This window comes from Hippoglossus stenolepis, chromosome 3, assembly GCF_022539355.2.
Source record: "Hippoglossus stenolepis isolate QCI-W04-F060 chromosome 3, HSTE1.2, whole genome shotgun sequence".
NCBI classification, from domain to species: Eukaryota; Metazoa; Chordata; class Actinopteri; order Pleuronectiformes; family Pleuronectidae; genus Hippoglossus; species Hippoglossus stenolepis.
In genome coordinates, this window is record NC_061485.1 from 17,873,411 (window position 1) to 17,897,451 (window position 24,041).

At 41.4% G+C, this 24,041-nt stretch overlaps 3 protein-coding genes across 6 annotated transcripts; 2 read left to right on the plus strand and 1 right to left on the minus strand.

Annotated features, from left to right (window-relative positions):
- Nucleotides 1–4,665, plus strand: zgc:113184 (uncharacterized protein LOC553745 homolog). The gene is made up of 5 exons (XM_035148455.2): nucleotides 1–151; nucleotides 1,880–1,970; nucleotides 2,521–2,649; nucleotides 2,725–3,080; nucleotides 3,197–4,665. The coding sequence occupies exons 3-5, from the start codon at nucleotides 2,538–2,540 to the stop codon at nucleotides 3,371–3,373; spliced, it is 645 nt and encodes a 214-aa protein (XP_035004346.1). The 5' UTR covers nucleotides 1–151; nucleotides 1,880–1,970; nucleotides 2,521–2,537; the 3' UTR covers nucleotides 3,374–4,665.
- A 1,071-nt stretch (nucleotides 4,666–5,736) lies between these two features.
- nab2 (NGFI-A binding protein 2 (EGR1 binding protein 2)) lies at nucleotides 5,737–15,027 on the minus strand. Of its 3 annotated transcripts, none has more exons than XM_035151595.2 (9): nucleotides 14,668–15,027; nucleotides 13,226–14,464; nucleotides 12,919–13,006; nucleotides 11,709–12,610; nucleotides 11,390–11,559; nucleotides 10,565–10,616; nucleotides 10,318–10,432; nucleotides 10,008–10,224; nucleotides 5,737–7,510 (listed from the first exon to the last, which is right to left on the minus strand). In XM_035151595.2, the coding sequence occupies exons 4-8, from the start codon at nucleotides 12,597–12,599 to the stop codon at nucleotides 10,055–10,057; spliced, it is 1,398 nt and encodes a 465-aa protein (XP_035007486.1). In that variant the 5' UTR covers nucleotides 12,600–12,610; nucleotides 12,919–13,006; nucleotides 13,226–14,464; nucleotides 14,668–15,027; the 3' UTR covers nucleotides 5,737–7,510; nucleotides 10,008–10,054. The 3 variants fall into 3 exon arrangements, with proteins under 3 accessions (XP_035007486.1, XP_035007484.1, XP_035007485.1); XM_035151593.2 differs by having other exon boundaries at nucleotides 10,008–10,193; nucleotides 14,668–14,892; XM_035151594.2 differs by having other exon boundaries at nucleotides 10,008–10,193; nucleotides 11,390–11,523; nucleotides 14,668–14,880.
- dnajc14 (DnaJ (Hsp40) homolog, subfamily C, member 14) lies at nucleotides 14,457–23,195 on the plus strand. Of its 2 annotated transcripts, none has more exons than XM_035151591.2 (7): nucleotides 14,457–14,614; nucleotides 15,808–17,214; nucleotides 17,357–17,463; nucleotides 17,822–17,941; nucleotides 18,231–18,391; nucleotides 18,526–18,628; nucleotides 19,981–23,195. In XM_035151591.2, the coding sequence occupies exons 2-7, from the start codon at nucleotides 16,030–16,032 to the stop codon at nucleotides 20,273–20,275; spliced, it is 1,971 nt and encodes a 656-aa protein (XP_035007482.1). In that variant the 5' UTR covers nucleotides 14,457–14,614; nucleotides 15,808–16,029; the 3' UTR covers nucleotides 20,276–23,195. The 2 variants fall into 2 exon arrangements, with proteins under 2 accessions (XP_035007482.1, XP_035007483.1); XM_035151592.2 differs by lacking the exon at nucleotides 14,457–14,614 and adding an exon at nucleotides 15,126–15,386.
- Nucleotides 23,196–24,041: the final 846 nt, after the last annotated feature.

Below are 24,041 nucleotides of genomic sequence, written 5' to 3' on the forward strand. Positions count from 1 at the left end.
ACCCTGATGACATAATCAGAAAGAAATGGACCTCCTCCGGTCCAGTGAGGAGGAGAAGGAAGAGGACGAGGAAGAGGAGGGGTAACATAATCACCACCTCTGTCAGTGTCTGTGTGTCACTCTCTGCTGGGAACCATCTAGTAGCGTTAATGTAAGTAAACTTTATCTTTATGTATGATTCATACAAAACACATCTCATCATATGATCTATGTGTCACAACTGTCAAGGAAGAAACAACAAAGAACTACTCTCACTTTAAAGTGAAATTGAAACTGAACAAAATGAAAGCAGTTGTGATTCACGGCTTGATGAAGGATACATTGAGACGCTTGAGGGTGATTCACTGCTAATTGTCAAGATATAATAACAAGCAATCTAAAGAATATAACACGGCATTCAATGTGGGGAAAAGAGAAGGTAAGAAGAAAAGAACAGAGGCCATAAGGAGATATTTCCATACAGAGCACTTCACAGGAGAGGAGGCTGTTGTTTTGATTGGATGGGTGGATTCAAGACGAAAAATTGAATTAAAAATTAAAAAATAATAAACTGTATTTGTTTAGCACCTTTCAAAACACAGTAACAAGGAAGTTAAGGATGAAAAACAATAGGAAATAATTAAAAGCAAGTTGAGGATCACACAGCGATAGAACACAGACCAAGCCAGAAATACATAAATGAGTAAAAAGATTTTAAAAAGAAATTATAATAGACGATCAGAACTAGGAGAAAGAACACATATAAAATGTAAAAGTTAAAAGAGAATAGGTTTGCCAGAAAGATCTCAGTAAATGCAAACAATATAAACATATTGTTTGGACAGAGACAACTCAGTTAACTTCATGTCTGCATTTTATGCATCCTTATGTCAGAGATGAGACATGAAGACATTTATCTGTGAGGGCTAATCAATCACTGGGATACATGTCATACTTATAAGCAGTGTTGTAGAGTAACTAACTACATTCAAGTATTGAGCTTAATGCAACTTTACAAATAAATACCAAAGTACTAAACACGTCTCCCAGGGGTCCTTGAAATCCTTTAATGTTTGAGGAAAGAATTTAGTTTTTTTAAACAATTTAGAAAACAGACATAAATAGATACAGGTCATTGAAAGTACTTGAATAAAATATGTTTTGTGCAAAAATGTAATTAATTTTTTCTTTATGTAATTTTAATTAAATAAAAAACATGGTGCAGCTGTAAATAATAAGTAAACAACTGCACTTATTTTGATCAGCTAATAAATGATGATAACTTTTGACAAAAGTTACCATTAAACCATTTAACAAAAAGAGTGTGAGTGCACCTTGATGAATGTCAGCAGTGGTCATACTAAAATAATAATAATTATTATAACATTTCATTGGCCTCAGCTACATAATCCCTTCAGGAAACCTTAATATTCCCCATTTCTCTCCATGACAAAGATGTGTCTCAGTTAAAAATTGCGTCACATCCTTTGCAAGTTGGGGAGAAAATAAAACAACTTTTTTAAACTGAGACAAACAATGTGCCCTTTTATATAAGAAAGGAAACCTGGCTCTATCTTATTTAGAGTTGATGCTAGACAATACACAGCAGAGGTCACGTAAGAGTCTAACTGAGAAACTGTGACGTCTGTTTATAACTAAAGGGGTTTCACTTCTTGTTTTTTCAAGAGCTACTTCCTCATGTTTAACAGTTCCCTGTCGCAATGCATGTTACATTAGTAAAGCATAATTTCCATGAGCTCAACAGCGAAGAAGAAACTTAATCATTCGTGTGGTTGCTAAAGAGTCATCTGCAGAACGGATTTCACTGTCACACATTTGTCGTAGGCTGTGGAATAAAGTCTGGATTTAAATGCTGTGTCTGATTCCTTGACAACAACAGGAAGCCCGGTGCAGGAGGATCGACAGACATCTTGCATCTGTAAGGAATGATAGGAGTCCTGAACTCCAGCAGCAGAGTGTGCAGACGAGGGGTAAGTACATATGTGCTGATATGTGAAATGTACTATTTTATTGCCTTTGTTTAATATGTTTAGGTTACATCTGTTATATTAACTTATTGTCAGAAAATGCAACCTTGTCTGCAAGTACAGACTATAAACTGAAAAAAATAACACAGTCAGCACAACTACATGATACACGGAACTAAAAAACAAAGGATCTAAGGAAAAAAAAGCAGATGATTCATCTGATCTGCTGTAAATGTATGATGGTGATAGTGTTTGTGCAGCTGGGTGGTAAATGACAGTTAAACATAAACAGAATAAACGAGTTCAGAATTATGAATGCAGTTGTTTCCATCGAGGGTGTGTGGTGGTCACTGAATATGAATCATATACTGTGGCCTTTGAACGTGATATGTGAAAGGCAAACTCCGGAAAATGACTGGACCCAATTATTTCATGTTCATGTCTGAATACAGCTTTAGAATTGTTCCTAATGTGATCATACTTTAGCTACAGTTAGAAGGTGCACCTTGCAGCCCAGTGTAATCTCCGTTCTTTGTGTGCTGTTTATCTGCAGATCCCTGAGCTGGTGGCATGGAGGAAGCCTACAGTGAACTGTACCAGCAGTTCCTTCGCCTGAGGTCTCTTTGTCTGAGACAAGCTGCTCTGTTGAATCAACTCACAACAGCCCTGCAGAAACAGCAAGGTCCATATAACCTGATGCTCACAAACATGTGTCTGTCATTATTCATCAAACTCATCCACAACTGTCCTCCTGCAGGCGCCACTGTTCCTAATGGAGAGTTAAGCTACATGATGTCCATCCCCTTCCAGTGCAGCCAAGCAATCCCTGTGCGCATCCCTGAAAAGCCTCAACCGATGACAGTAGCACCACAGTGTTGCAACCATCAGGTCTCCAGAAATGTGTACAGTTTTTCGGATCTTCTCGCTGAAGATATGTCCAAGCTCTGCATGGATTTGCCTCTGCGGAGGGAGGAGGATGGAAAGTTGGAGCCGAAGGTTGCACCTCTGTCAACCCTGGACTCCTCCAGGTGGCATGGAGCCTTAACCAGTGACTCAAATAATCCTGGGCAGGCAGATCATCGTGGTAGAGACAGGACTGTGCACACATCGAGGGTAGGTGTCCTCAGCAGAACAACATGCCACGCGTAGCCATTCTCAAGTTTGCCCTCATATTTTTTAACATGTTCTCCCTCTCTAACTCCTTGTCGTGTACTCTGTGTTTGTATCAGATGCCTGCGTCAGACAGTCAGTCCCGTGTCATGGACTTGCTGAGCCAGCCTGGTGGGTTACTGATGTCAGACGTGGCGCTGCAGTCACACGTCTGCGACTTCTGCCAGGCGGTTTTCCCCGGAGACACAACCACCAAAGGAGAGTTCATACGACACCTTCACACCCACATCACCTAGACGGTGCGGACCATGCATCTGGTCCTGATAGATGAGTGATGAGTGTTTGCATGATGTGGTGGAGCAGGTAAATCGCAGTTAACCTGATCTCTGGAAACAACAAAGTAGCAGTTTGCCTGTGGATGAACTGGTTGTAAAATGAAGGGTTGAAACAGACTCCCTGTGCTCCCATCTATATTCAGTGCGGACATATTGCATTTTAAAAGACTTAGTTCACCTAAATTACACAACATTATATCTACAACTATATAGCCATGGTGTTATTAGTCAATGCTTTGAGATATCCTTCGCTGAGATTTATGCCTTTACCCGAATGCATGATAACAGAATTTCATTTGTTGTGCTCACAACATTGAAGTATTATATACAATTTAAATGTCTCTCAACAAAGCGCATAAGTCTGCTAATGCCCAACATCATTAAAATTCACTAGATCTTGATTTTTATTTGGATCTGCATCATTTTACACACACTCATAAATATCATAAATATCAGTCACCTAAACACTGATGTGACTGATTTGTTTATTCTAAATCAATGAATTATTGTCTGGGAAATCAAGGAAAATGTAGCAAAATGTCCTATCTTGCAATGTTTAAGAAATTAAAAAACATTCCTCGATCTGCCCCCTGATCAGGATCTAGACCTTTCCTGACCAATCCTTCCACCAAGTTTAATGGTAATCAGCCCCGTAGTTCTGATGTAATCCTGCTAGAATACAGACAAACAAACAAATGCAGATGTAGAAAACCACATCTCTTATTCAGTTATTCTGGACTCTCTACAGACATATCAGTATACGGTTATTACAGGGACTTCCTTAAACATTAACCAAACCCAGCTCACTGTTTAAACTGTGTAATTTAGTTAAGGTGCCTCTCAGAATAACAGCCTATGATAGCATGTATTCATGTCCATATAGTTCCTACTCTTATAATTTCACTTTGTAACCACTATTATATTTTATCTGTCATTTAAAATCATAAATATTTAATCTAGACTGATTGTGATCACCCCAGGTGTTACTATGGTACCTGTGATTTTTGCACCATTAAGTACCAAGAAATACCTTTAGATGAACAAGATGTTTGATGAACACCCTGATCATGAGCAAAAATATAAAATACATAAAAGCATCTTCAGGGGATTAAAGAATATAAACAAATAATCTGTCATGTTTAGGTATTTAAATCTGAGATATTATTGTAGTTGTTTTTAATGGTTAATATGCATTCTTCTGCCCTGTCTTTGTTTACAGCTACTATTAAATGATCTAATGAATGATAAACTCACATTTATCAGCTTTTAACAATTTTTTGACTTTGCAGACATTAAACATTGCCCACATGTGTACACAGTGGACACAGCTCATTGTGTTTAGGAGTATATTCTACTATCTTTCAAGATATTTATATATTCTTTGCCAGTAAAGTGCTTTTTAAATATTTGCTTTGAATCAATCAGCTGTCTGCTGCTCAGCTCTGTGTTGCAGAGGAAAGAGCCTGAGCTAAATATAGACTCAGACATTTAACTCCCTAATTAATGACGCTGACAGCTGATTGATGACAGCGCCTCCTATCGTCTGCAGCCACACGTTGCTGTCATCATCACAATAAATAACCAATTCAAATGTAATTGCTCTTGTATAAAGTCAAAAACATTTAGCAGGTGGAATATTTACTGAGGATGAGAATGTCATGAGCTTTGCAAGAATTCCATTTGTTCACAAATCAGCACCTGGGTATCATGAATGTGTGTCACTAAACAGTTCTAGGAGTTGTCAAGATATTTAAATAAAAAACTTAATGATAAACCTCATGATGGCACTCGAAGAAAAGTTAGGAGACCATCCAAATCAACTGGGTACATCCTCTGGGTAACCATGAATATTGGTGGCGTTCCAGTAAATAATTGTTCAGTAAAATTACAGTCTGGACCAAAGTCTATAACTTGAACCCAGGCTCATTATAGCAATATTTTATTTAATATTTAATATAAATAATCTTTAATATGAAACCATGTCATATACTAACCTTTATCATTCTATGTTACAACTACAGTGAAATAAACTCAAAATCAATGTGGTTATAAAACTCTAAAGCGGATATTTTCAGGGTTTTCGGATGTTTGGCTTGTGTGTCTTCATGGCCATGATGTGTCCAAATCGTGTGTGTGTGTGTGTGTGTGTGCGTGCGTGCGTGTGTGTGACATCACTGGTACAGGTGAGTCATACCAGCATGGAGGCTCACTGCAGAGCCAACAAACAAGACGAGGTGTTGCTGGCTGTGTGACGCAGCCTCTCCGAACACCAGAGGAGAAAAAATATAAAACCACCATTCATTGTGGAAAACAGAGCAAGACGCTTTAAGCAATAAAATAACATTTATTGAGATGTAACAAAATAAATTATCTGTTTGCAACATAATAAACTGAGGTCACTAATGCTCAGCAGGCAGGCAGGTGAAACTGATTCACAGCAAGGTACCTCACTGACATATCTGTGGTGGAGAGTACAAAATCCTTTTTCATCAATTATCAATATTTGCCTTGTTTAAGCCCATTTCAACTCTTCCTCATAAGAGCCAGTCGGTTGAAATGAATTACAGGTGTTGCTGGATCAAAAGTCAAGCACCATCAGATTTATTTCTGTAAACCTCTGCATGGTATTTTCTTTTTAAAGTGATTGTGAGTCTCAGAGGTGAAAAGAATTGTAAAATAAACAACATAAAGTTGATCTTGTTAATATCTCCGCTAGGTCCGCTACACCTAAAAACATTGCATCAAAAATTTAGACTTTTCCCCACTTCATTTTTTAAATACTGTGGCACTGTGTTTTTTAAATTTAGCATTTTATAAATCTCACAATGTAGTTCACAGCTTGAATGTCTGAAAACATCCTCCCTGCTGAAATGTTCCTTAGCAAGATGCTGAGCCCTGCTGCTCCAAGTGTCTGAAACTTCACTCCAGTGTTTAAAGAGAAGAGTGAAAATCAATCACCTGGAAATCAATAAAGTGTCTCTATTCTTTTCAAATGCCGCTGAGTTTAGAAAATGTTTTCTCAGTACATTTTCCACATCATTTAAAATAATGAAATGCCTCAAACAGAAGTGTTGATTGCGTTGTTTCGTACAAACAATTTTGGGCCGTTTGTGGAAAAATCCAGTAAAGAAGGATGTGAGGGAGAAAATGGAGGCTTGTTGCTTCATATATACTGTGTGTGTATATATAGATCTCAGGGTGCCTCTTCTGATCTGACAGGTGACTAGATGATGCAGTAAAAAGAAAAAAAAGGCATCTGAACCTAACAGCAGCGTTGAAAAACGTCGATCATGTTATGGCTCAACCACCCACTGTTTCCCTACTTCATCTACATAGATTATCTTTAATTGTGAAGGAACACTATTCTCTGACTGCCACGTTGACGTCTGTTAAAAACCAGCACATCTGCTTGTTTCCTGAGGGGGATGAGCTGCAGAGATTGTTGTCTTTGTCTTGTTATTATATTACGTGCTGAGACTGCAAATTCCCTCCATGTTACTACATTTTCACTCAGGCCGGATTAAGTTCCGAGAGTCCATTTCCAAAGTTGCAGTGCCCCCTGCTGTGTCGAGCCCATCTCATCTGAAACAGGTGGATTTTACAGCACAGCTCAAAACAGGTTGATCCATTGAACAAAAATGTCTGTTTTCTCCTGATAAAATCACCTTTTTTTTTTACTATTAGATCAAATCTGCAGGACATAAAGTCCATGAATTTGAAAAAGAAAACAAAAAAATTACTCCTCTGCATATTTACTTAATAAAAGTAAACGTTTTTTTAACCTTATCCACAGCATTTAGAAGTCGCTGCAGGTTGATGAGTTTAGTTGCTGGTAAATTCTGACATGAACTGTAAAGACTTTATAGTCACTCAGATGCCTGTGATGTCAGTGAAGTACATGTGGAGGAAACCTGCTCGGTAACAGCCTGTGCAGCAGTCTGAGTGGAGTTCAGCGTTGGGCCTGAGCACATCGAGTTCGCTGATAACCTCGGAGCACTTTTCATTTCCCTCGGTGATTGGAGTTGTCTCTGGTGATGCAGGGGCTACTGCTCCTGCACGCTGTTAATGAGCCCCGCTTCTCCACTTTACTGTCATGGTCTGTGGAGAGATATGAAGTTTGACATGAGCTTATTGGAGAACTACTTAGAGAACGAGTACTAGATAGAGAACCACTGACAAAAAGCACTGAGAACTAATTATCCGACAACTGGGAAATCTGTGAAACCCTAAAATTCCAAGTATTGTCTATTAACATTATCAAAATAAAATAAATAAATAAATGTGTTTCTATAAATCATTTTTAAATGTGTTGCTGTTGTTGAAGGCGCAGGGTGATAAAGGTAAGAGTCACAGTAATCAAGATAAAACCAATGTTTTAATCTTTGAATAACAGTTAGTAGAATTCAACAAGAACATCTCCAACATGGAGTCAACATGATTTTTATGACCAGACCAAGTTGTAACATTAAGTGGCCAGTATTGCAGATGACTTAATGATTATCGGTTGGTGATCAGGTAGTGATAAAGTCATCGAATCCAGTTAACAAGAGAGTACGTACCACCGCCCCGACAGTCCCCTTAAATTCAATCAAGCTTCACCAAGTTTCAAACACTCAGAGATACCAGTCATCTAAAAATGCCAGATTCTTTTTTTCATCAAGCTCAACATGTTGAAAAACGCCCGATCTCGCAGTGTTCAAGGAAGTGAAATAACATGACTGGATCCGCCCCGATCCTGATCCAGACCAAAATTGAATGGGTTCTTTCCTGGCCTATACAACCTCCTCCCACCAAGTTTCATGGTTATCTGCTGTTTTTGTGTAATCTTGTTCACAAACAACCAACCAACAAACACACAGATGGGGGTGAGAACATAACCTCCTTGGCAGAAGTACCAAACAAATCTTTTGCATTTTCTTAATGAAGCACATTCATTAGGATCCAGTGTGTTTATGAGTCGAACAATATTAATTTGTTGACTATTCATTTATTCATTTGCTGATTCAGAACAGTGTCCACGTGTTTTAACGGAATGCAGTTATATGATAATAATAATCATATAGTAACACATTTTCAACATTACAAAAATGTATTTACACATATTCAGTAACTTATAAATAAAAAAGTGTTTTAATGTACTGGATTAAAGGTTCTGTATCTGTGGTTAAAATGAATGAAACGTGATGTGTGAGAGATGATCTGCAGATAAACAACGGAAGATCAAAAACAGTGACGTCAACAGGAAGTGAGAGAAAGTTCTGACTGATGAGAGAGACAGACGTATAGGAAAAAGGGAGAAAAAACACAGTGAGAGGGAGATCGACGTCAGAGATGAAACATATGTCGTTTCTTTTTTTTGTTGTTATTTCCGCAGTTCTTTTGGTAGAGGGAGAAGATGTATGAAAAAAAAGACTGTGCCATTTCACTGCCCACAGGTTTTTATTTTTGCACACTGTCGCTTGGTGAGTCAATGCAACGCCCCTCCAATTACCTCCCACTCCTTCGCCCCCACGCCCCATCCATTCCGCCCTCCAGCCCACGCACCAAACACACTCTGACGTCAGTCACTGCCGAGAGAAAGGAGGGGGGCCCGATTCTGCCGCCCACAGAGTACTTCCTATCCCCCCACCACCATCACCTCCTCCTCTGCCCCCTCATGTCTTTGCTGGCTTCTCCTCGCTTCATGTCTTCGACTGGCTCTCGCAGCCCGGAACCACTAACTTGCCCAGATCTTTTTTTCTATTTCTCGTGAGGAGCTGTGATGCATCAGACAAACGCTACAGTATAACAGAGTATTCAAGGAGTGCTATAACAGTGTAACACCACCCCCCTCTCTTCTTTCTCGCTCTCTACCCTCCCGTTCTCACTCTTTTCCTATATCACTCTCCACCTCCTTCTGTTTCCCCTTCTAACTTCTATCCTCTCTAATTTACAGTCTGGTGAAGTTCAGCTGTGTGTGGTGGGAGGCGTCACCTCAGAGACAATGTGACTCATTAGAGTTCAAGCTGTAGAGCTATAAAATATTCATTGTTAGGAGGCGGTTGGGGAGTCGCTACGTCGTTTTCAATTTGATCCCGACATCAACTCTCGTCTCTTTGAATTCTCCCTCCATTTCCAACTTAAAGAAATGATTTGTTATTTTGGGAATGTTTTTGTTTTTACTTTCTTGCAGCGTCTTTAAAAATCACTAATTTACAAATCTCATGTCTGTTCAGACCATAGTGTAAAACTGCTCCCAACCAAGAAATTGTCCAACACATTACCCCCCCCGTAAAATACTGAAGTGTTATTACTTAGTTTTTTTAGGAATTTAACAAGATGTGAAATAAGTGAGGTTTAGAGGTGCAGGATTTTGACTTTTGGACGGTCCACATTATGTTTCCACCTTCTTCCAGACCTCGTGCTAATCTAAACTAAAAGCCCTCCAGTGGATACTTCATACCTCATCTAACTCAAAGCATGTACAGTGTTTCTAAAGAATCTCAAATGATTCCTTTAACAAGCACAAAGATGATCAAACATTGAAAAGAAATACTTTTATTCTATGTCCATTATTAAACACACAATATGGTTAGGTCATTATTTAAAAAGTCACCTGAGGAGCGAGTCCCTTCTGACCCTAGGCTGATCTTGCCAGCCCGATCATGAGACACCATCCGAGCCAATCGCAGCCCCTCGTCCATTAGTGTCTGCTGTATGAGGTGGCGACTCCAGCTGGCGGGGTTGGACGTGTCGGTGTGGGGACGAGGGGAAGGAGACTGGTTGCACTGTGAGCCCATGTCTAACAGGACATACAGATCTGGGTGTGAATTCTGCCTTCCAACAAGAATTATTATAGAAACAGGAAGGATTACTGGAGTAGAAGACGTTTTAGAGTAAACACATTGAATATCTGAGGTCTTTACCATGTGATACACTGTCGAGGCTCTCTGCAGATAAACTGTCATCGTCTGCTCTCTGGTTCAAGGCCTCTGAGCTCTCCACTCCGAGAAGTGATGAGACGCCCTCAGGCACCATTACCTAAAACACATCACTGTTAATTGAACCACTTCTGACAAGTGACATTAATGTTTAAACTATGCACCACCTGTAATTTCACCGTTAACCAGATTCACTGAGTGACGTTGACTGGTGGTAGATCTAAAGACTCACCTCATGTCTTGCTCTCTTCTGTAGCACCACACTGTTCTCATCTGCATTTGTCCTGCAGGAGGAAAACAACCAAATCATTTGAATGTGAAGGATCATGCTTGACCTTGGAAACAAACTGACATGTGAACTAAATGTCTAGAGAAACACAATGAGTGGATCAATGAGAGTGTAATAATGATTCACTCACAAATTAATAAGCTAAGTATTTGAATGCCAAGTTGTAATGAGGATATTTTATATATTTTATAAATTGTTCAAGGTTCTTTCAATTCATTAACTATTAAAATGATAACATAATCTCTGGAATTAAGTTCCCATCAAATTATAATCTCAGGAAAAGAGACATTTTAAATCTTAAAACTGATTTGCTGTAATAATGACAAATATACAAAATTGTGTTTTTAATTAGTTCTGTTTTTGTGCTGGTATTTACTTTTATAAAAGTGTGTGTGTGTGTGTGTGTGTGTGTGTGTGTGTGTGTGTGTGTGTGTGTGTGTGTGTGTGTGTGTGTGTGTGTGTGCTCATTGAACCAACACAACAGAGGTCAAAGTCTATCCTGCTGATCTGAACCAGGTTCACTCTGAAAATAAAGACCTCAGTGAGACTCGTGAAAACCTGGTACATGTACAATATATAACAAACACAATGGAGGCTTTTAAACAATTCTCCATTTGTCCTGTAGTGCTACATCATGTTACTTTGCCTTGAACATTTTACAATTATCGATCAATAAATCTATAATCCTGATTCTCTCTCAGCATTAAGGACCAGGCAACACTCAGTCAAATACGAACTGATATCTCCTCTCTTCATGCAGCATCATACCTTGCATGCTTCAGAGTGGAGGTGTAGGCACATTTTCTCGCCACCTGCCGAGCCAATGAAAAGAGCTCCACTCGTCTCAGCAGAAGGGCATTGTCGCGCATACAGAACTGGGCTGCAGCTTCATTGATGATCAACTGGAGGAGAAGCAGTGAGTGAAAGAAGGATGGACACTGTGGAAATCACATCCAGACAAAATGATTATCTTTGTTTCAAATGTGTAAAGCTCCATTTGAGTGTATATAGTGAAGTATTCTTTATTAAGCCATAGGTATAGGAAACATGATGTTGATTCTCAGCTCTTGTTTTTGATGCTCATTACCTCATGATGTGTGAGCTGCTTGCCTTCTCTCCTCTTGGAGTCGAAGCGTCCATAAATGAGACTGTACTTCCGGATCTCCTCTTCCTTGTTCACGTCCTGGGACCCCATTTTGAAGACGTGCCCCACAGTCTTTGCCAACTTCTTGTTCATCCTAAGCAGTGTCTTCACCTCCGTGGGATCTGACCTTGGCATGGTCCTTAGGAGCCTATCCACGCTCTCCACCACTGCCCTCGCCGTCTCCCCGTCCAGCTGTCCTCCGGGCCAGGCTGACAGGGCTGTAGGGGCGACGGAAGCAGAGGGACTGGGAGATGTGGAGGGACCAGGAGGACACGTTGACAGCATAGGTGGGCTGGGCGGCTCCTCCTCTAATCCAGATGCTGAACAGTTTCCATCTGGCTCTGGGCTGAGCCAGTGCGGGTCCATGGGTGACAGTTTTTCCCTGTAGTGTGTGTCTGGTGGCTGTGGGGAGGCCTGGGAGCAGGGGCTTCTGGGACTCCCACTGTGCATTGGGGTAAGACATGCCCGATCCTCCCTCTCACATGGTGACCCGGGCTGGCCGTTGCTCACAGACTTCCTGGATCCACTTGAGCCCGTTCCGTCCACTTTGAACAGAGGGATGCCCCCGAGGGGAACATTAGCGACAGGCTGGTTGAAGAGGGCAGGGTTGGCTGCCCAGTCTCGGAGGGCCTTCTGCAGCCTACGCACATGCAGCGGCTTGGTGGCCATGCCAACTAAGGCCATGATCTCCAGGAACTCCTCCTCTGCTGCCTCACAGAGCTGCTGAACGTCGTCACCGCCCTGCTGGATGAAGGTTTCATAATAAGCCAGCAGGTTGGCCCTCTGCAGCACCCGATAGAGCTGCAGCTCCCCAAGTGTGCGTGGCAGAGACATGGCACACAGCACTGGAAAGTTTTGGGCAGGAGAGAGGAAAGATGTGAACGTGAACAAGTTATTTGGAATGAATTATTTTCCATGTTCGCTCCACCTAATAGCATATACCTGTTTTTAAATTTCTTCAAGCTTGATGGAGCATTCATAACAATAGACATGCATGCTTTGGAGCAGAATAGCGTCCTTCACATAGGTTAGAAACTATTTTCACCTTCGTAAACACCTTTTTTAAATTTATTTAAGCCCTTCTAAGCCTAAATTATTTTTGGATAATTGTAATTGTTTAACTATTATATGCTTATATCATAACAGTTCCTACCTTATCCAGGCTACCAGGGTAAATGCGCAGAGAGGAGACAGGCGTAATTACGCAAAGGTGTCTCTCCAACAGATGTCACAGGTCGATACTGTCGGACGGAAACAGATAAACATAGAGCACACAAAGAAATTGAAACTAATGCCACTTCATCAGTCACACAAACCCACGTTACGTTTAGATTATGGAGTAGAAACACTTGGATGATTCGCTCCAGTTCAGATAATACAAAAACATGGACTGGGAGCCAGATGTTCGCGGTAAACACTCCTTTAAAGACATATCAGTCAGTAACAGTCTCGTCTCTTACCCTGGTACCTATAGGCTATCGCCGCAAGCTTCCCCGGCGCAGATTGGCGTAGTAAATCCCCCTTTGCGTATCGTGGCTCGTCTGAAATCACTGGCAGAAATCCTCCTCCGGCGCACCGTATTGGTCGCTGGCTGCCTTTTTGCTGTCTGTGTGGGCTGGAGAATGACGGGGGCGGACTGCAGCACGCCATCTGACCGAAAAAGAGCCTTCCTCTGCCGGTAGAGAGGCGGCTTTCAAATTGGAGAATGTGGGTGGAGGTGGTGGGGGCTTAGAATTAACCCTCTGTGTCGTCAAGATCAGTCTGTCATATGCAGGAGATTTTTTTTTTTAGAGGGGGTTCCCAGAGTTGTGCCATATCACAGACCCCCACAGACGTCAGCACACCAACACTGAGCTTTAGGCCTGTTCAGAGAGCGGAGGACACATGTGACAGATGTGGATTCTACCAAACGGTGTTTCTTTTTTTTCTTATTTATGTGGAAAGTGGGTGGTCGTAAATTATTCGGAGAGCTCAGGTGAAACTCCAGCACTTTGTTAGAGCATGTGTTTTTCTTCTTTGAAAAATGTAAAGGTAAAGTGTGTAGAATTTAGTGACATCTAGTGGAGAAGTTGTATGTTGCAGCTGAATACCCCTCACCTCACCCAGATTTGGCCCACACCGAGCACTGTCATCCCGCCCACATACCCTGTGGAATGATGGCACATGGGCGGTCCACTCCTGTTTGCCAGATCGGGGCCACAAGTAATCCATAGCAATGCAGCATGTCAACCAAAGGTGGCCTGAATTTGTTTGTGTTATTTGGGCCATATTCTCAATTTACCACATGGGCCACTTTAGCTTCACATCCAGATGCCACCTTGCCCAGCACAAGGCATGTTTGCCAGAAAAAAGCCCACATTTGTTTCTGGATATTTGGGGCAAGTTTGCTATTTTACAAGCAGGCAACTTTAAGTTCCACGTGCATTTTGTGCGGGCCACAAGGAGACCAGAAGTGCTGCACAATTGCCTGAATTGCCTATTATTATAATATTGTTCCACATAATTTGGAACATGAAATAAACATCTTTTCTAATTTCATTATTTTAATGTTTAAAAACACATTTAATACATTATATTTCTATGTAAAATATAACTTATCTGTACATGTTTTATGAATTGTTTATTCATCTATCTATCTATCTATCTATGTTAATTTTCAAAGCAACAGGTGGCAGTAGAGCTCCTCTACTGTTCCGTCACTTTGAGAAATGGCCGAAGAAGGGGAAGAAGGATGAGGAAGAAGTAGGAAAAGGAGCAGCAGAAGAAGAAGTGGTTAAAAAAAACAAAAAAAGAAAACATCAGCGACACTTGGCTGTGTGTGAACAAACAAGGTTACACAGTTATCTGAGGTATATGTGACATCCAGTTTGTTTGAATGCATAATGAATAATAATGTTCCTACCTGCTGGTGTTATAAACATGCCTCATGTTACCCGTCAGAGCCACAGGAGGAGTCAGTCGTAAATATTGGCTCGTCCGACTCGTTCTGCTGCTCGTAGCTAACAGTTAGCTGCTCGGTTGGCTGCTAGCTTCCTACAGGCGTTGACAGGTCGCTGCTGTGCTGTCGGTTTAACCTCATTTGATGCCTTATTTTGTGGAGCTGGACACTGTCGGGTTAGGCAGCCAGGTGTAAGCTAATTTTAGCCCCTGTGTGTCGTCCAGCTGGCCGCCTGCCTCCTCTCATGCTAACAGTGAAGCTACCTGCTAACAGTAGCCGCCTGCTAAACATCTACTGCGGTTGTTTTCAGTTTAACTAACACGAGGTTTTGTCAGACAGGCGACACCGTGTTGTGATTCATTAACCTTTTACCTTGTATCGCCTCTGAAGGGTCAGGGGATTGTTATTGCTGCTCGTGTTTATTTGCTGGAGCTACGCCGTGTTTCTCTTCGGCTAACTGAATTAGCAAACCTCAAAGCAGCGTAATTTAATGCCATCTGCGGTGTCTACGCGTGTAAATCAACTTCTACAAGGTTTGGACAGATGTGGTGGTGCCGCTACATGTCAGGGCTCATTCGTCCTCAGTTTATTCAGGATCAACTCTTTCTAAACTGAACAGCATGTTTCGTATGTGAAGAGAAGCCTCCACGTCACACAGTCGGAGAACAGATTTCATAATAATGGTAATATTTCTTTGTAGCAGCAGTGAAGTTCAGTCTTAGTTGCTTTTCCCCCGTCGAAATCCTGCCTTTATTATACAGTACACTTCTACATTAGCATGATTACATCAGCAGACCCCCAGTGTAACGTCTTCAAATGTCTTGTTTTGACTGATCTGCTCTTCTGAGCCAGCATGACTTTACAATGGTGAGAAATTCATCACATTGGAGAAGCTGACCTCAGAGAGTATTTGATTGGTAATTTAGTTCAATTATTAATCAACTATAAAAATGGATACTTGAACTTTCTATCAATCCAATTTAAAAACCTCACTCCTAATTTCAATTTAATTGCTCTTTAGTGGTTAGTGATTCGGGTTGAAATCTGTCATGTTGTTCACTGTGATCAAAATCCCTGCTGATTTTTTACCTCATTCTGTTTCAGGAAGCAGCCTGATGCATGATGTGAGCTGTGTGGTATGTAAAAGCCTCCTGAAACCCTGGAAGTGGCTGCTGATATGGTGGACCTGAGACTGGCTCCAAGAAGCCCCCAGTCTCCATTTTTCATGAGAGTCTGGGGAAACGTTGCCACAGATTATGGATCTAGGATATCACCTTCCATGAGTTTCCAGTTTTACAGCGCTTCAGTCAAACAGCTGTAAGGGACATGGAGTGGGAAGCAACTGAGAAGGAGATGGATGGAGTTACAGACACTGACGAGGACATCCCTATAGGTGATTCCACCTTAGAGACCAAATCTAGTCAGTGTGAGGACAGAGAGACTGATGATGACTGCGAGCAGGAGAACACAACCGCCAGTTTCAAATCTCAGGACACCCCAAACCCAGCCACCCCACAAGACTTCGGAATTGATGAAGCAGAGTATTGTGGATCTACAGCGGCCAAAGAGGACACTGAGCAGGCTTCGGATGGGTTCGAGCATGACGGCGAAGAAGAGGAAGATATTGAGAAGGAGCAGCACATGAATGGAGAGTCTGGCTGGAGGAGCCTGGGAGGCGGGCGGAGATGCAAACTGAAGAGCAGTGGTTCATTTTCAGAGCAGAGCAGTCAAAGTGCTTTTGCTTCTTTTCAAAAAAGCAATGTTATATCCAGCGGTGGCCGGCACAAGCAGACCCGCAGACGTCACCACCACCATCAGCAGAACCGGAGCCGCAGGCGGACAGGCAACCAGCTCATCTTAGCTTTCAAGGAGATGCTGTCAGAGTCTCTCAGCTTCTGGTGCATCTCCTGCGTCCACATGATGATTGAGATTATTGTCACATTAACTCACAATTGTGGAGTCTGTGTGGAGGCTGTAGGAGTGAAACTTTATAACTTTGGACAGCAGCTTCTTTCAAAGATCACAGATATACACGGGATGAAGGCGGATGCTAGTCGGATTTTGAAATGGACTAAATGCACAGGAGTAGACGTGGTGGATAAAATTGTCAGGTCGGTGAAGTGGGTAAAGACAGCTGCCTTATCTTGTTTCAGACTTTTCTGTGCTTTGGCTATTCTCGGGTCCCAGTGGGCAAAGGGTGTGGTGGTCCGACTTGGTGGAGAGCGGGGAAAACGCTACTGGACATCTTTTCAGGAGTCAAGGTTTTGGAAGCGGGTTGTTTCCCTGCTGGAGAGAGTTCAGAGACGGTTCAAGAGAGATGCCCGCGCACCACCATCCACACATGAGTCACCTGGCAGAGCAGGGAGGGGCCAGTCCGGCCAGGAGCTGGAGAGACTGCTGGCCTTGGCCGAGATACCGGAGAACGAGCTTGACCCCTTTACAGTGCTCGGTGTGGAGGTACACGCCTCTGAGGCTGAGCTGAAGAAGGCCTACAGACAGCTGGCTGTCCAGGTGTGTGTGAACTACCTGTGGCTGAGTGAAAAGTTTAAAATGTTATGGTTGGATGTCTGAAATAATGACTAATAAACTGCATCTGAGGCTGAAAGTTTCTTTTTTACTCATGCAACCTTTTCCTCTGCCCTTTCTCTTTCAGGTCCATCCAGACAAAAATAAACACCCACGAGCTGGAGAGGCGTTCAAAGTATTGAGGGCTGCCTGGGATATTGTCAGTAACCCAGAGACACGACGAGAGTATGAGTTGTGAGTATGCAGGAACAGTGGTCATTATAGAACCAAAATAAAAACGTCTTTTCAAACATTTACTGCATTTCGTAAATGTTTTTTCATCTTTTGCGAAATAATAAAAAAATATTTCCTCTTGTACAGTTTTAATACACTACAGTCAATAGAATAGATCATTATCATCTTCTTGTTAACTACTGTAGAGTGAATGATCATCACAGTGAACACTAATTCTTTTGCTTTACCAAACTTCTCCTTTGGTTTCAAGAAAATCTCCTGCACTTTAAATTTCAAAGTGAAATAGCGATAATAAAAATAAACGTCACCAGCCTGTAATGTAGCACAGCACTGACCGGTGTGTTTAATTCCCACACAGGAAACGCATGGCAGCAACTGAGCTCTCCAAGTCCATGAACGAGTTTCTCACTAAACTGCAGGATGACCTGAAGGAAGCCATGAACACCATGATGTGCACCAAGTGTGAAGGCAAACACAAGTACGTCTCTGCACATCATATATCATCTTTATCACATAATCTGCAACCACAGCTTAATCATCTCCTCTGTTTAATCTTTGTGTATGACACAGCTGAATCATGTAGTGTGCAGCAGACTCTTCTCCACAGTTGTTTCCTTCATGACCTGTGTGTGTGTGTGTGTGTGTGTGTGTGTGTGTGTGTGTGTGTGTGTGTGTGTGTGTGTGTGTGTGTGTGTGTGTGTGTGTGTGTGTGTGTGTGTGTGTGTGTGTGTGTGTGTGTGTGTGTGTGTGTGTGTGTGTGTGTGCAGGCGGTTCGAGATGGATCGTGAAGTGGCGGAGGCCCGGTTCTGTGCTGAATGCAATCGTTGCCATAGCGCTGAGGAGGGGGACCTATGGGCCGAGTCTAGCATGTTGGGCCTTCGCATAACATACTTTGCCTGTATGGACAGCAAGGTCTATGATATAACAGGTGACCATCAGGATTTTATGTACAGATCATGTGTCCTGAGCTAACGTGCAGTATTATCAGTATGTGTCCCTTTTGATGCCGCTACAAGGTCAAGAATTTCTTTCAGTATACGTTTTCTATCTCTCGTGTTTCAGAGTGGGCAGGTTGTCAAAGAATAGTCATTTCTCCTGACACTCACCGTGTGCCCTATCACATCTCCTTTGGTTCAAAGAACAACAGCAGCGCCACACGACACAGGTATGTGCCCTCGGATGAAATAAGTGCTTAAAATTGAATGTATATGGGGAGTCAGGAGTGGTTCTATTCATCCTCCTCCTCTTCTCCCTCTTCTCCTCCTTTTAAAGATGTTAACGTATGCAAACATGTAAATGTATCAACTTCATTTTGACATTTTCTTCAATCCTCTGCCAAAATCTCCCCTTCCACTGGGAAAAATGAATGTAAGATAAGATAAAACTGTATTAATCCACAAATTCAGTTGTTACAGCAGCAGGCAGGTCAGAATGAGGTAGACAAGAGAATACAAATATCAAAAGAGAATATATATATATAAAATACACCTTTCATTGCAGAAGTGGTTTGAAATGTTATTGAGTAAGTGCAGTGGCACAGGATGATTGCACAAGCATGTCAAAACTGTGTTGTTCATAAGTATAAGGAGACATTTGGATAGACGTGTCCATATGTGTGCAGGTTAGAACATTTGCACACTTATATATCAGTATATTTTATATAGTACAAGTGTAGAAAGTTGTATATAAATATGTAGGTATAAACACATCACAATAGTATGTAGTTATAGTATGAATATAGAAAGGTATGCTGGTATAAATATAGATGGCTGAGAACTCACAATAAATGGTATAATACAGGTCATGTGCAGAGGAAACTCATGTGAAAATGGACATTTTCCATTGGAAATAATGCATATTAGTAGAGTGACATGAGAAAAACCAGTGTAGTATTTTATTTGTCATTCTGGATGGTGTTGTAGAGTCTGACAGCAGTGGGAATGAAGGAGCTTCAGAAGAGTTCCCTCTTGCACTGTGGGTGGAGCAGTCTGCTGCTCAAGGGGCTGCTCAGGGCCCCCGCAGTGTCATGTAGGGGGTGAGAGGTCCATGATGGAATTCAGCTTTGCTAACTTTCTCCTCTCACCCACTTCCTCAGTGGAATCCAGAGGGCAGTCCAAGACCGAGCTGGCTCTCCCAACCAGTTTATTTATTTTTCTGTCCCTCTCAGTGCATCCGCCCCCCCAGCAGACAGTGGCTTAGAACAATGCAGAAGCCACCACAGTGTCGTAAAATTTTTTATTTGAACCAGCATCCTGCTGTGTGTAGCATAGGGGCCCCCCCATGTGTTATGCAATGTTGTGATAATATTAACAAACAATATTCTTGTACAGTTTGTATTTTTAATAAAGATATACTTTACGTTCAAATTGATCATCATCATCATCTCACAGTTAATTTCTTTGCCTTTTGCTGTAATTTACTTGGCTCATATGCAGTTATAACATGACGTCTAAAGCAGAAAAGAGCAGCTCTAAACTTTGGCTCTAGATCTCTGAACTTTTCATCTTTTCCTTCCAGGACAACCTCGGAGAGCGCCACAGGCCCCACCAATCCCGCTGACTTGCAGGACTTCTTCAACCGCATCTTCAAAGGAGGACCTCCTAATGACATGGCTGCCAACGGGGGCTTCTTCCCCTCAGGTCCCCCTCAGCACCCACCACCTGGTGCTGGGGTTCCGCCGTTCTCCCCTCCCCCAGGCCAGACAGGCTTCAACATGCCGGGGGGTCCACGGCCAGAGCCCAGCGAGACTTGGGCTGAGAGCGGCAAACCCCCCAGGAGGAGGAAGAAGGTCCGTAAACCCTTCCAGAGGTGAAGTCTGTTCACTCCTCACGGTATCAATAAAGCAACACAGGGAGACAATAAATAATGGCCATGTTTGTCTATCGCCTGCCTGTTGGCATGCCAAGATCTGGACTGAAGGAGATGAATGTGGGTAAGGATCAGCCAGAGGAGAAAGAGACTGGATCATGAAGAGGAGTGTGTGTGGACTGAATACAGTATTGAAGGAGGGCTGAAGAGGTGGCAGTGGTGGTGCTTTACCTCTCATTTTACCTTATTTTTCTGTTGGTCTTTAAGACAACTGTAGCCTTGGCATTGAAATCCTTTTCAGGATGCTGTCACAAAACATTTTCATAATCTCCTGCCAAATCCTGCGACGCATGATTTACTCACCTGCATTTTGACACACTTCAGTTCTCTCAGTTGTGTTATTCATATTGGATCCCAGAATATTTCAACAAGGACTCCAACACATCTTAACTAAATTGACAAAAACAGCAGTTTGAGAACTTGCTGTGGTCCTCTGGTAGTCGGCACACAGGCAGCAAACACTTTAATTATGAATGGCTCAATGGAAGTCAAATCTCCTGGGACAACCAGTGTTCATGCATATTTTGGCATCGTTATTATTATTTTTAACAGGAAAATATCCTCTTAAAACTCATTTATCATAACATTTAATAGAGATTTTTCTATGGTGACATTTGGTGAAATGAAAATATAATTTTTTTGGTCAGGTCCAATGGTTAAATGTTTTTAAAACAAGCATGTTATTGCTTTATGAAGATCAGAGTCACGGTCACACCCTGTACCCACACCCTCACGAGAGAACACTCACAACATTAGGTTTGTTTTTCAGGGTTACATTTAAAACATGTCAAACCGCCCAGTTAGATGAAGTGAAAATAAACCTGTGATGCTGTCGAGATATAAAATCTGGACGTGATGGAGTGAAAATTTCAACTTGGCTTTATTTATTTTGAGACCCACTGATTTAAACATGATGAATCTGCCTGATGTTTATTGTCTCAGACCCAGATTAGGATTATAATCACCGCACAGGTCCAATTCTAACAGCAGGAGTGAATTTAATGGTGTTTAAAAGTTAATTGGTGACGCCTTGACATTTTGAAATGTTGATATACTGTATTTTCAGTAGTTTAAAAGACCACAGAACAGATGTATACTGCCCCCTGTTGATCCACTATGTAGCCTGTTGAAAACACTACATCAACATATACAACAGGTAACCACTACCTGAGTCTTAGATGTATGATCTCATTTAACATCAGACATGCTTATTTCCTAATATTGAAGCAAAGTGGCCTTTACATAAATTGGAAACAGAGACTTTGGATCATGAGCTACACAGTAAAATGCAGCAGTAAAAAAACATTGATTCATTAAGTTGTTAAACATTTCAGGATTTTTAAATATTTTGTGCAGCAAGTGCAACTCAATGACGGATGTGACTGTTTGAGGTCACATCAGAAATGTCAGTTCAAAAGATTTTTTAGACAAGATTTGTTTCCATGCTCATATAATCTCAGTGGCTTCTGGCAGTTTATAATTAATATTAACCTCCTGACCTATAAATGCTGTGTTGACATGTTTAAAAACAGATTTCAAAATGTCAAGGTCACACTTTCACCGTAAATCTAATCTTAACCCTCACAATTTATCTCCTAATCTCCCCAGTGTTACTGTTCGTAACAACATGGTCACTTAACTAATAAGGGGTTGTATTTTGTTTTTGGTTTGAAATGACACTTTAATCTTCATCACAGGTAAATTTAGGAGCTGTTATTGTTTACACCTGATATGTGAAGATCAAGAGACTGTAGTGATACAAGACATTTGACAAAAGCTATTTTTTATATTGACAATTGATGATGAGAAATACCATGTTCAGTTTTTCTTTCTTTTGTGTTAATTTGCACACCCACCCCTGTAATAACATCCCAGGGTGTTTTGGAACAGTCATCAGTGGTTGAACATACGCAGACTCCTCCAGCTGCAGCTGAGTGGGAGGTGTAGCTCGCCGAGATCTTTTTTGGTAGAAAATGAATGTTTAGAGATTTTTGTTTTGGAAGAGTGCGTTTGATTTATTAGACCATGACGCTTCATTTTCCACTCTGGAGAAACCCCAATATGTGAACTGTTTTAGTGGGTTTGGGTGGTCGCCTCAAAAGATGAGCCTTTGTTGCAGATGTTGTGCGAGTTCGTTGAAGAAGGACGTTACGTTTACCACCTTTTTCTTCATGAGTCACTTTTTGTTCCTTTTGTACATCCGGCCAGCTTCCCAGACGTGGAGTGAGTTAGTTTAAACTCAAGTGTTTCTAGTCTCACAGATTGAGAGTAAAACAGTCCTGAATTAAGTCCATTCTATTAAAAACGATTTAATAGCCTTAAGGCAGATCAGGGCCACACCAAGACCATGAGAGGTAAAAAAAATTAGATTTTCAAAGATGTCAGACTTGAATTCAGATTATCAAACTAGACAAAAATCAACAAAAATGCTTTTGCTAATTTTTCGCATTTGTTCCAGATTCCCCTGCAATTTTCAGGAGTTAAGTTCTTATCCACCTTTTCACCTTTAAACTGGTTTAAAGATCACTATAAACTGTGTTTGCCCATGTCTCGGAAACTGGAAGCTTGCTTCCAGATGACCACCTTGACTTGAGAATGTACAGTGCTGTATGTTAAAGGTAGCAGTTCGAAGTCCAAAAGTCAAAGGAAGAGCCAACACTACAGATTTTTTTTTTCTTTTCAGGTTTTTAAACAGAATATGCAGAAGTATTGCAAAAAAATATCTGACAATCATCAGGGTTTTTTAGTAGGGAATAATGTGGCGAGTTCCCTGGCTGGCAAACAGTTTTCAAAATATCGCTGTTGGGTTTCGTTCCCCCGCTTTCTCTGGTTTTCAAAATAAAGATGATTTCCTATATGCACAATGTTTGTTCTCTTCTCAGTTACTTAACATCACAGATCAAAGTTAAAAATCATTCAAACATACACAGCGTGTGTCACAGAAAGGTTACAGGTGTCTCCCTCAGAGCAGCCTGTGAGCCTGTAGAGGTCCCATACTTCAAATTAGCCTCATATTTCATTTTACTCTAAACCCACTGAAAGTGAAAAGGGTTCTCTGTGTCACTGCTTTACCTCATATGGCTTTTCCATTCTCTGACCTTCTAACTAACGGTGCTATGGCCGAGGAGAGAGGGCAGGCCATGTGAATCGCTCGGCTCCTTACAAGGCGTTGTTTCTGCGAGGTGCAGATTCCTGCACGAGGTCTGATTTGAGTCTCAATCCCTCTCTTGACTAATTATAGCCTTTTATAGATCAGATAGAAAAAATGTCACTTAGATTTAGACTCCTTGAAATCCAAGACAATCTCTCAGACCAGTCAGAGGGAGTCTTTGGCCCTTTTCAGACCTGGTATTATTATCTGTGGGACCCCCTTGAAAAGGAGATGATACGTCTCAAGGGGTTAATCCTAATAAATAATTTCATATATAAATCCCATCAAAAGTGATCAGCTCTTGTCTGTGATCCTGTGACCATCTCACTTTCCTGCTCCATATGTAAATAATCACATACGTTACTTCATTTTGTGAAGACCAAATTATACTGTTTTAACCCAGTCGGAGTTTAGAGGTGTCTGGTGTCACTGTGTTTGTGTCGCTATGAGAGAGTCAGGATGGGCTGAACGAGACTCGTGCAGCTGTGCTGTGAAGAAAGATTTTTCCTATTATAAAAAGTAAATAGACTATTTATCCAGTGTTTTTCTATCAAACAGT

Bases quoted from the DNA above. Each gene is read 5' to 3' on its own strand.
- dnajc14 (XM_035151591.2), top strand. From the start codon at position 16,030: ATGGAGTGGGAAGCAACTGAGAAGGAGATGGATGGAGTTACAGACACT. The intron at 17,215-17,356 runs GTGTGTGTGAAC...TTTCTCTTTCAG, and splicing joins ACAGACAGCTGGCTGTCCAG to GTCCATCCAGACAAAAATAA. The intron at 18,392-18,525 runs GTGACCATCAGG...CTCGTGTTTCAG, and splicing joins CAAGGTCTATGATATAACAG to AGTGGGCAGGTTGTCAAAGA.
- zgc:113184 (XM_035148455.2), top strand. From the start codon at position 2,538: ATGGAGGAAGCCTACAGTGAACTGTACCAGCAGTTCCTTCGCCTGAGG. The intron at 2,650-2,724 runs GTCCATATAACC...GTCCTCCTGCAG, and splicing joins AGCCCTGCAGAAACAGCAAG to GCGCCACTGTTCCTAATGGA. The intron at 3,081-3,196 runs GTAGGTGTCCTC...TGTTTGTATCAG, and splicing joins GGACTGTGCACACATCGAGG to ATGCCTGCGTCAGACAGTCA.
- nab2 (XM_035151593.2), bottom strand. From the start codon at position 12,599: ATGTCTCTGCCACGCACACTTGGGGAGCTGCAGCTCTATCGGGTGCTG. The intron at 11,560-11,708 runs GTAATGAGCATC...TGATTTCCACAG, and splicing joins AGCAGCTCACACATCATGAG to TGTCCATCCTTCTTTCACTC. The intron at 7,511-10,007 runs GTGACTTTTTAA...ATCTCTCCACAG, and splicing joins AGAAGGGACTCGCTCCTCAG to ACCATGACAGTAAAGTGGAG.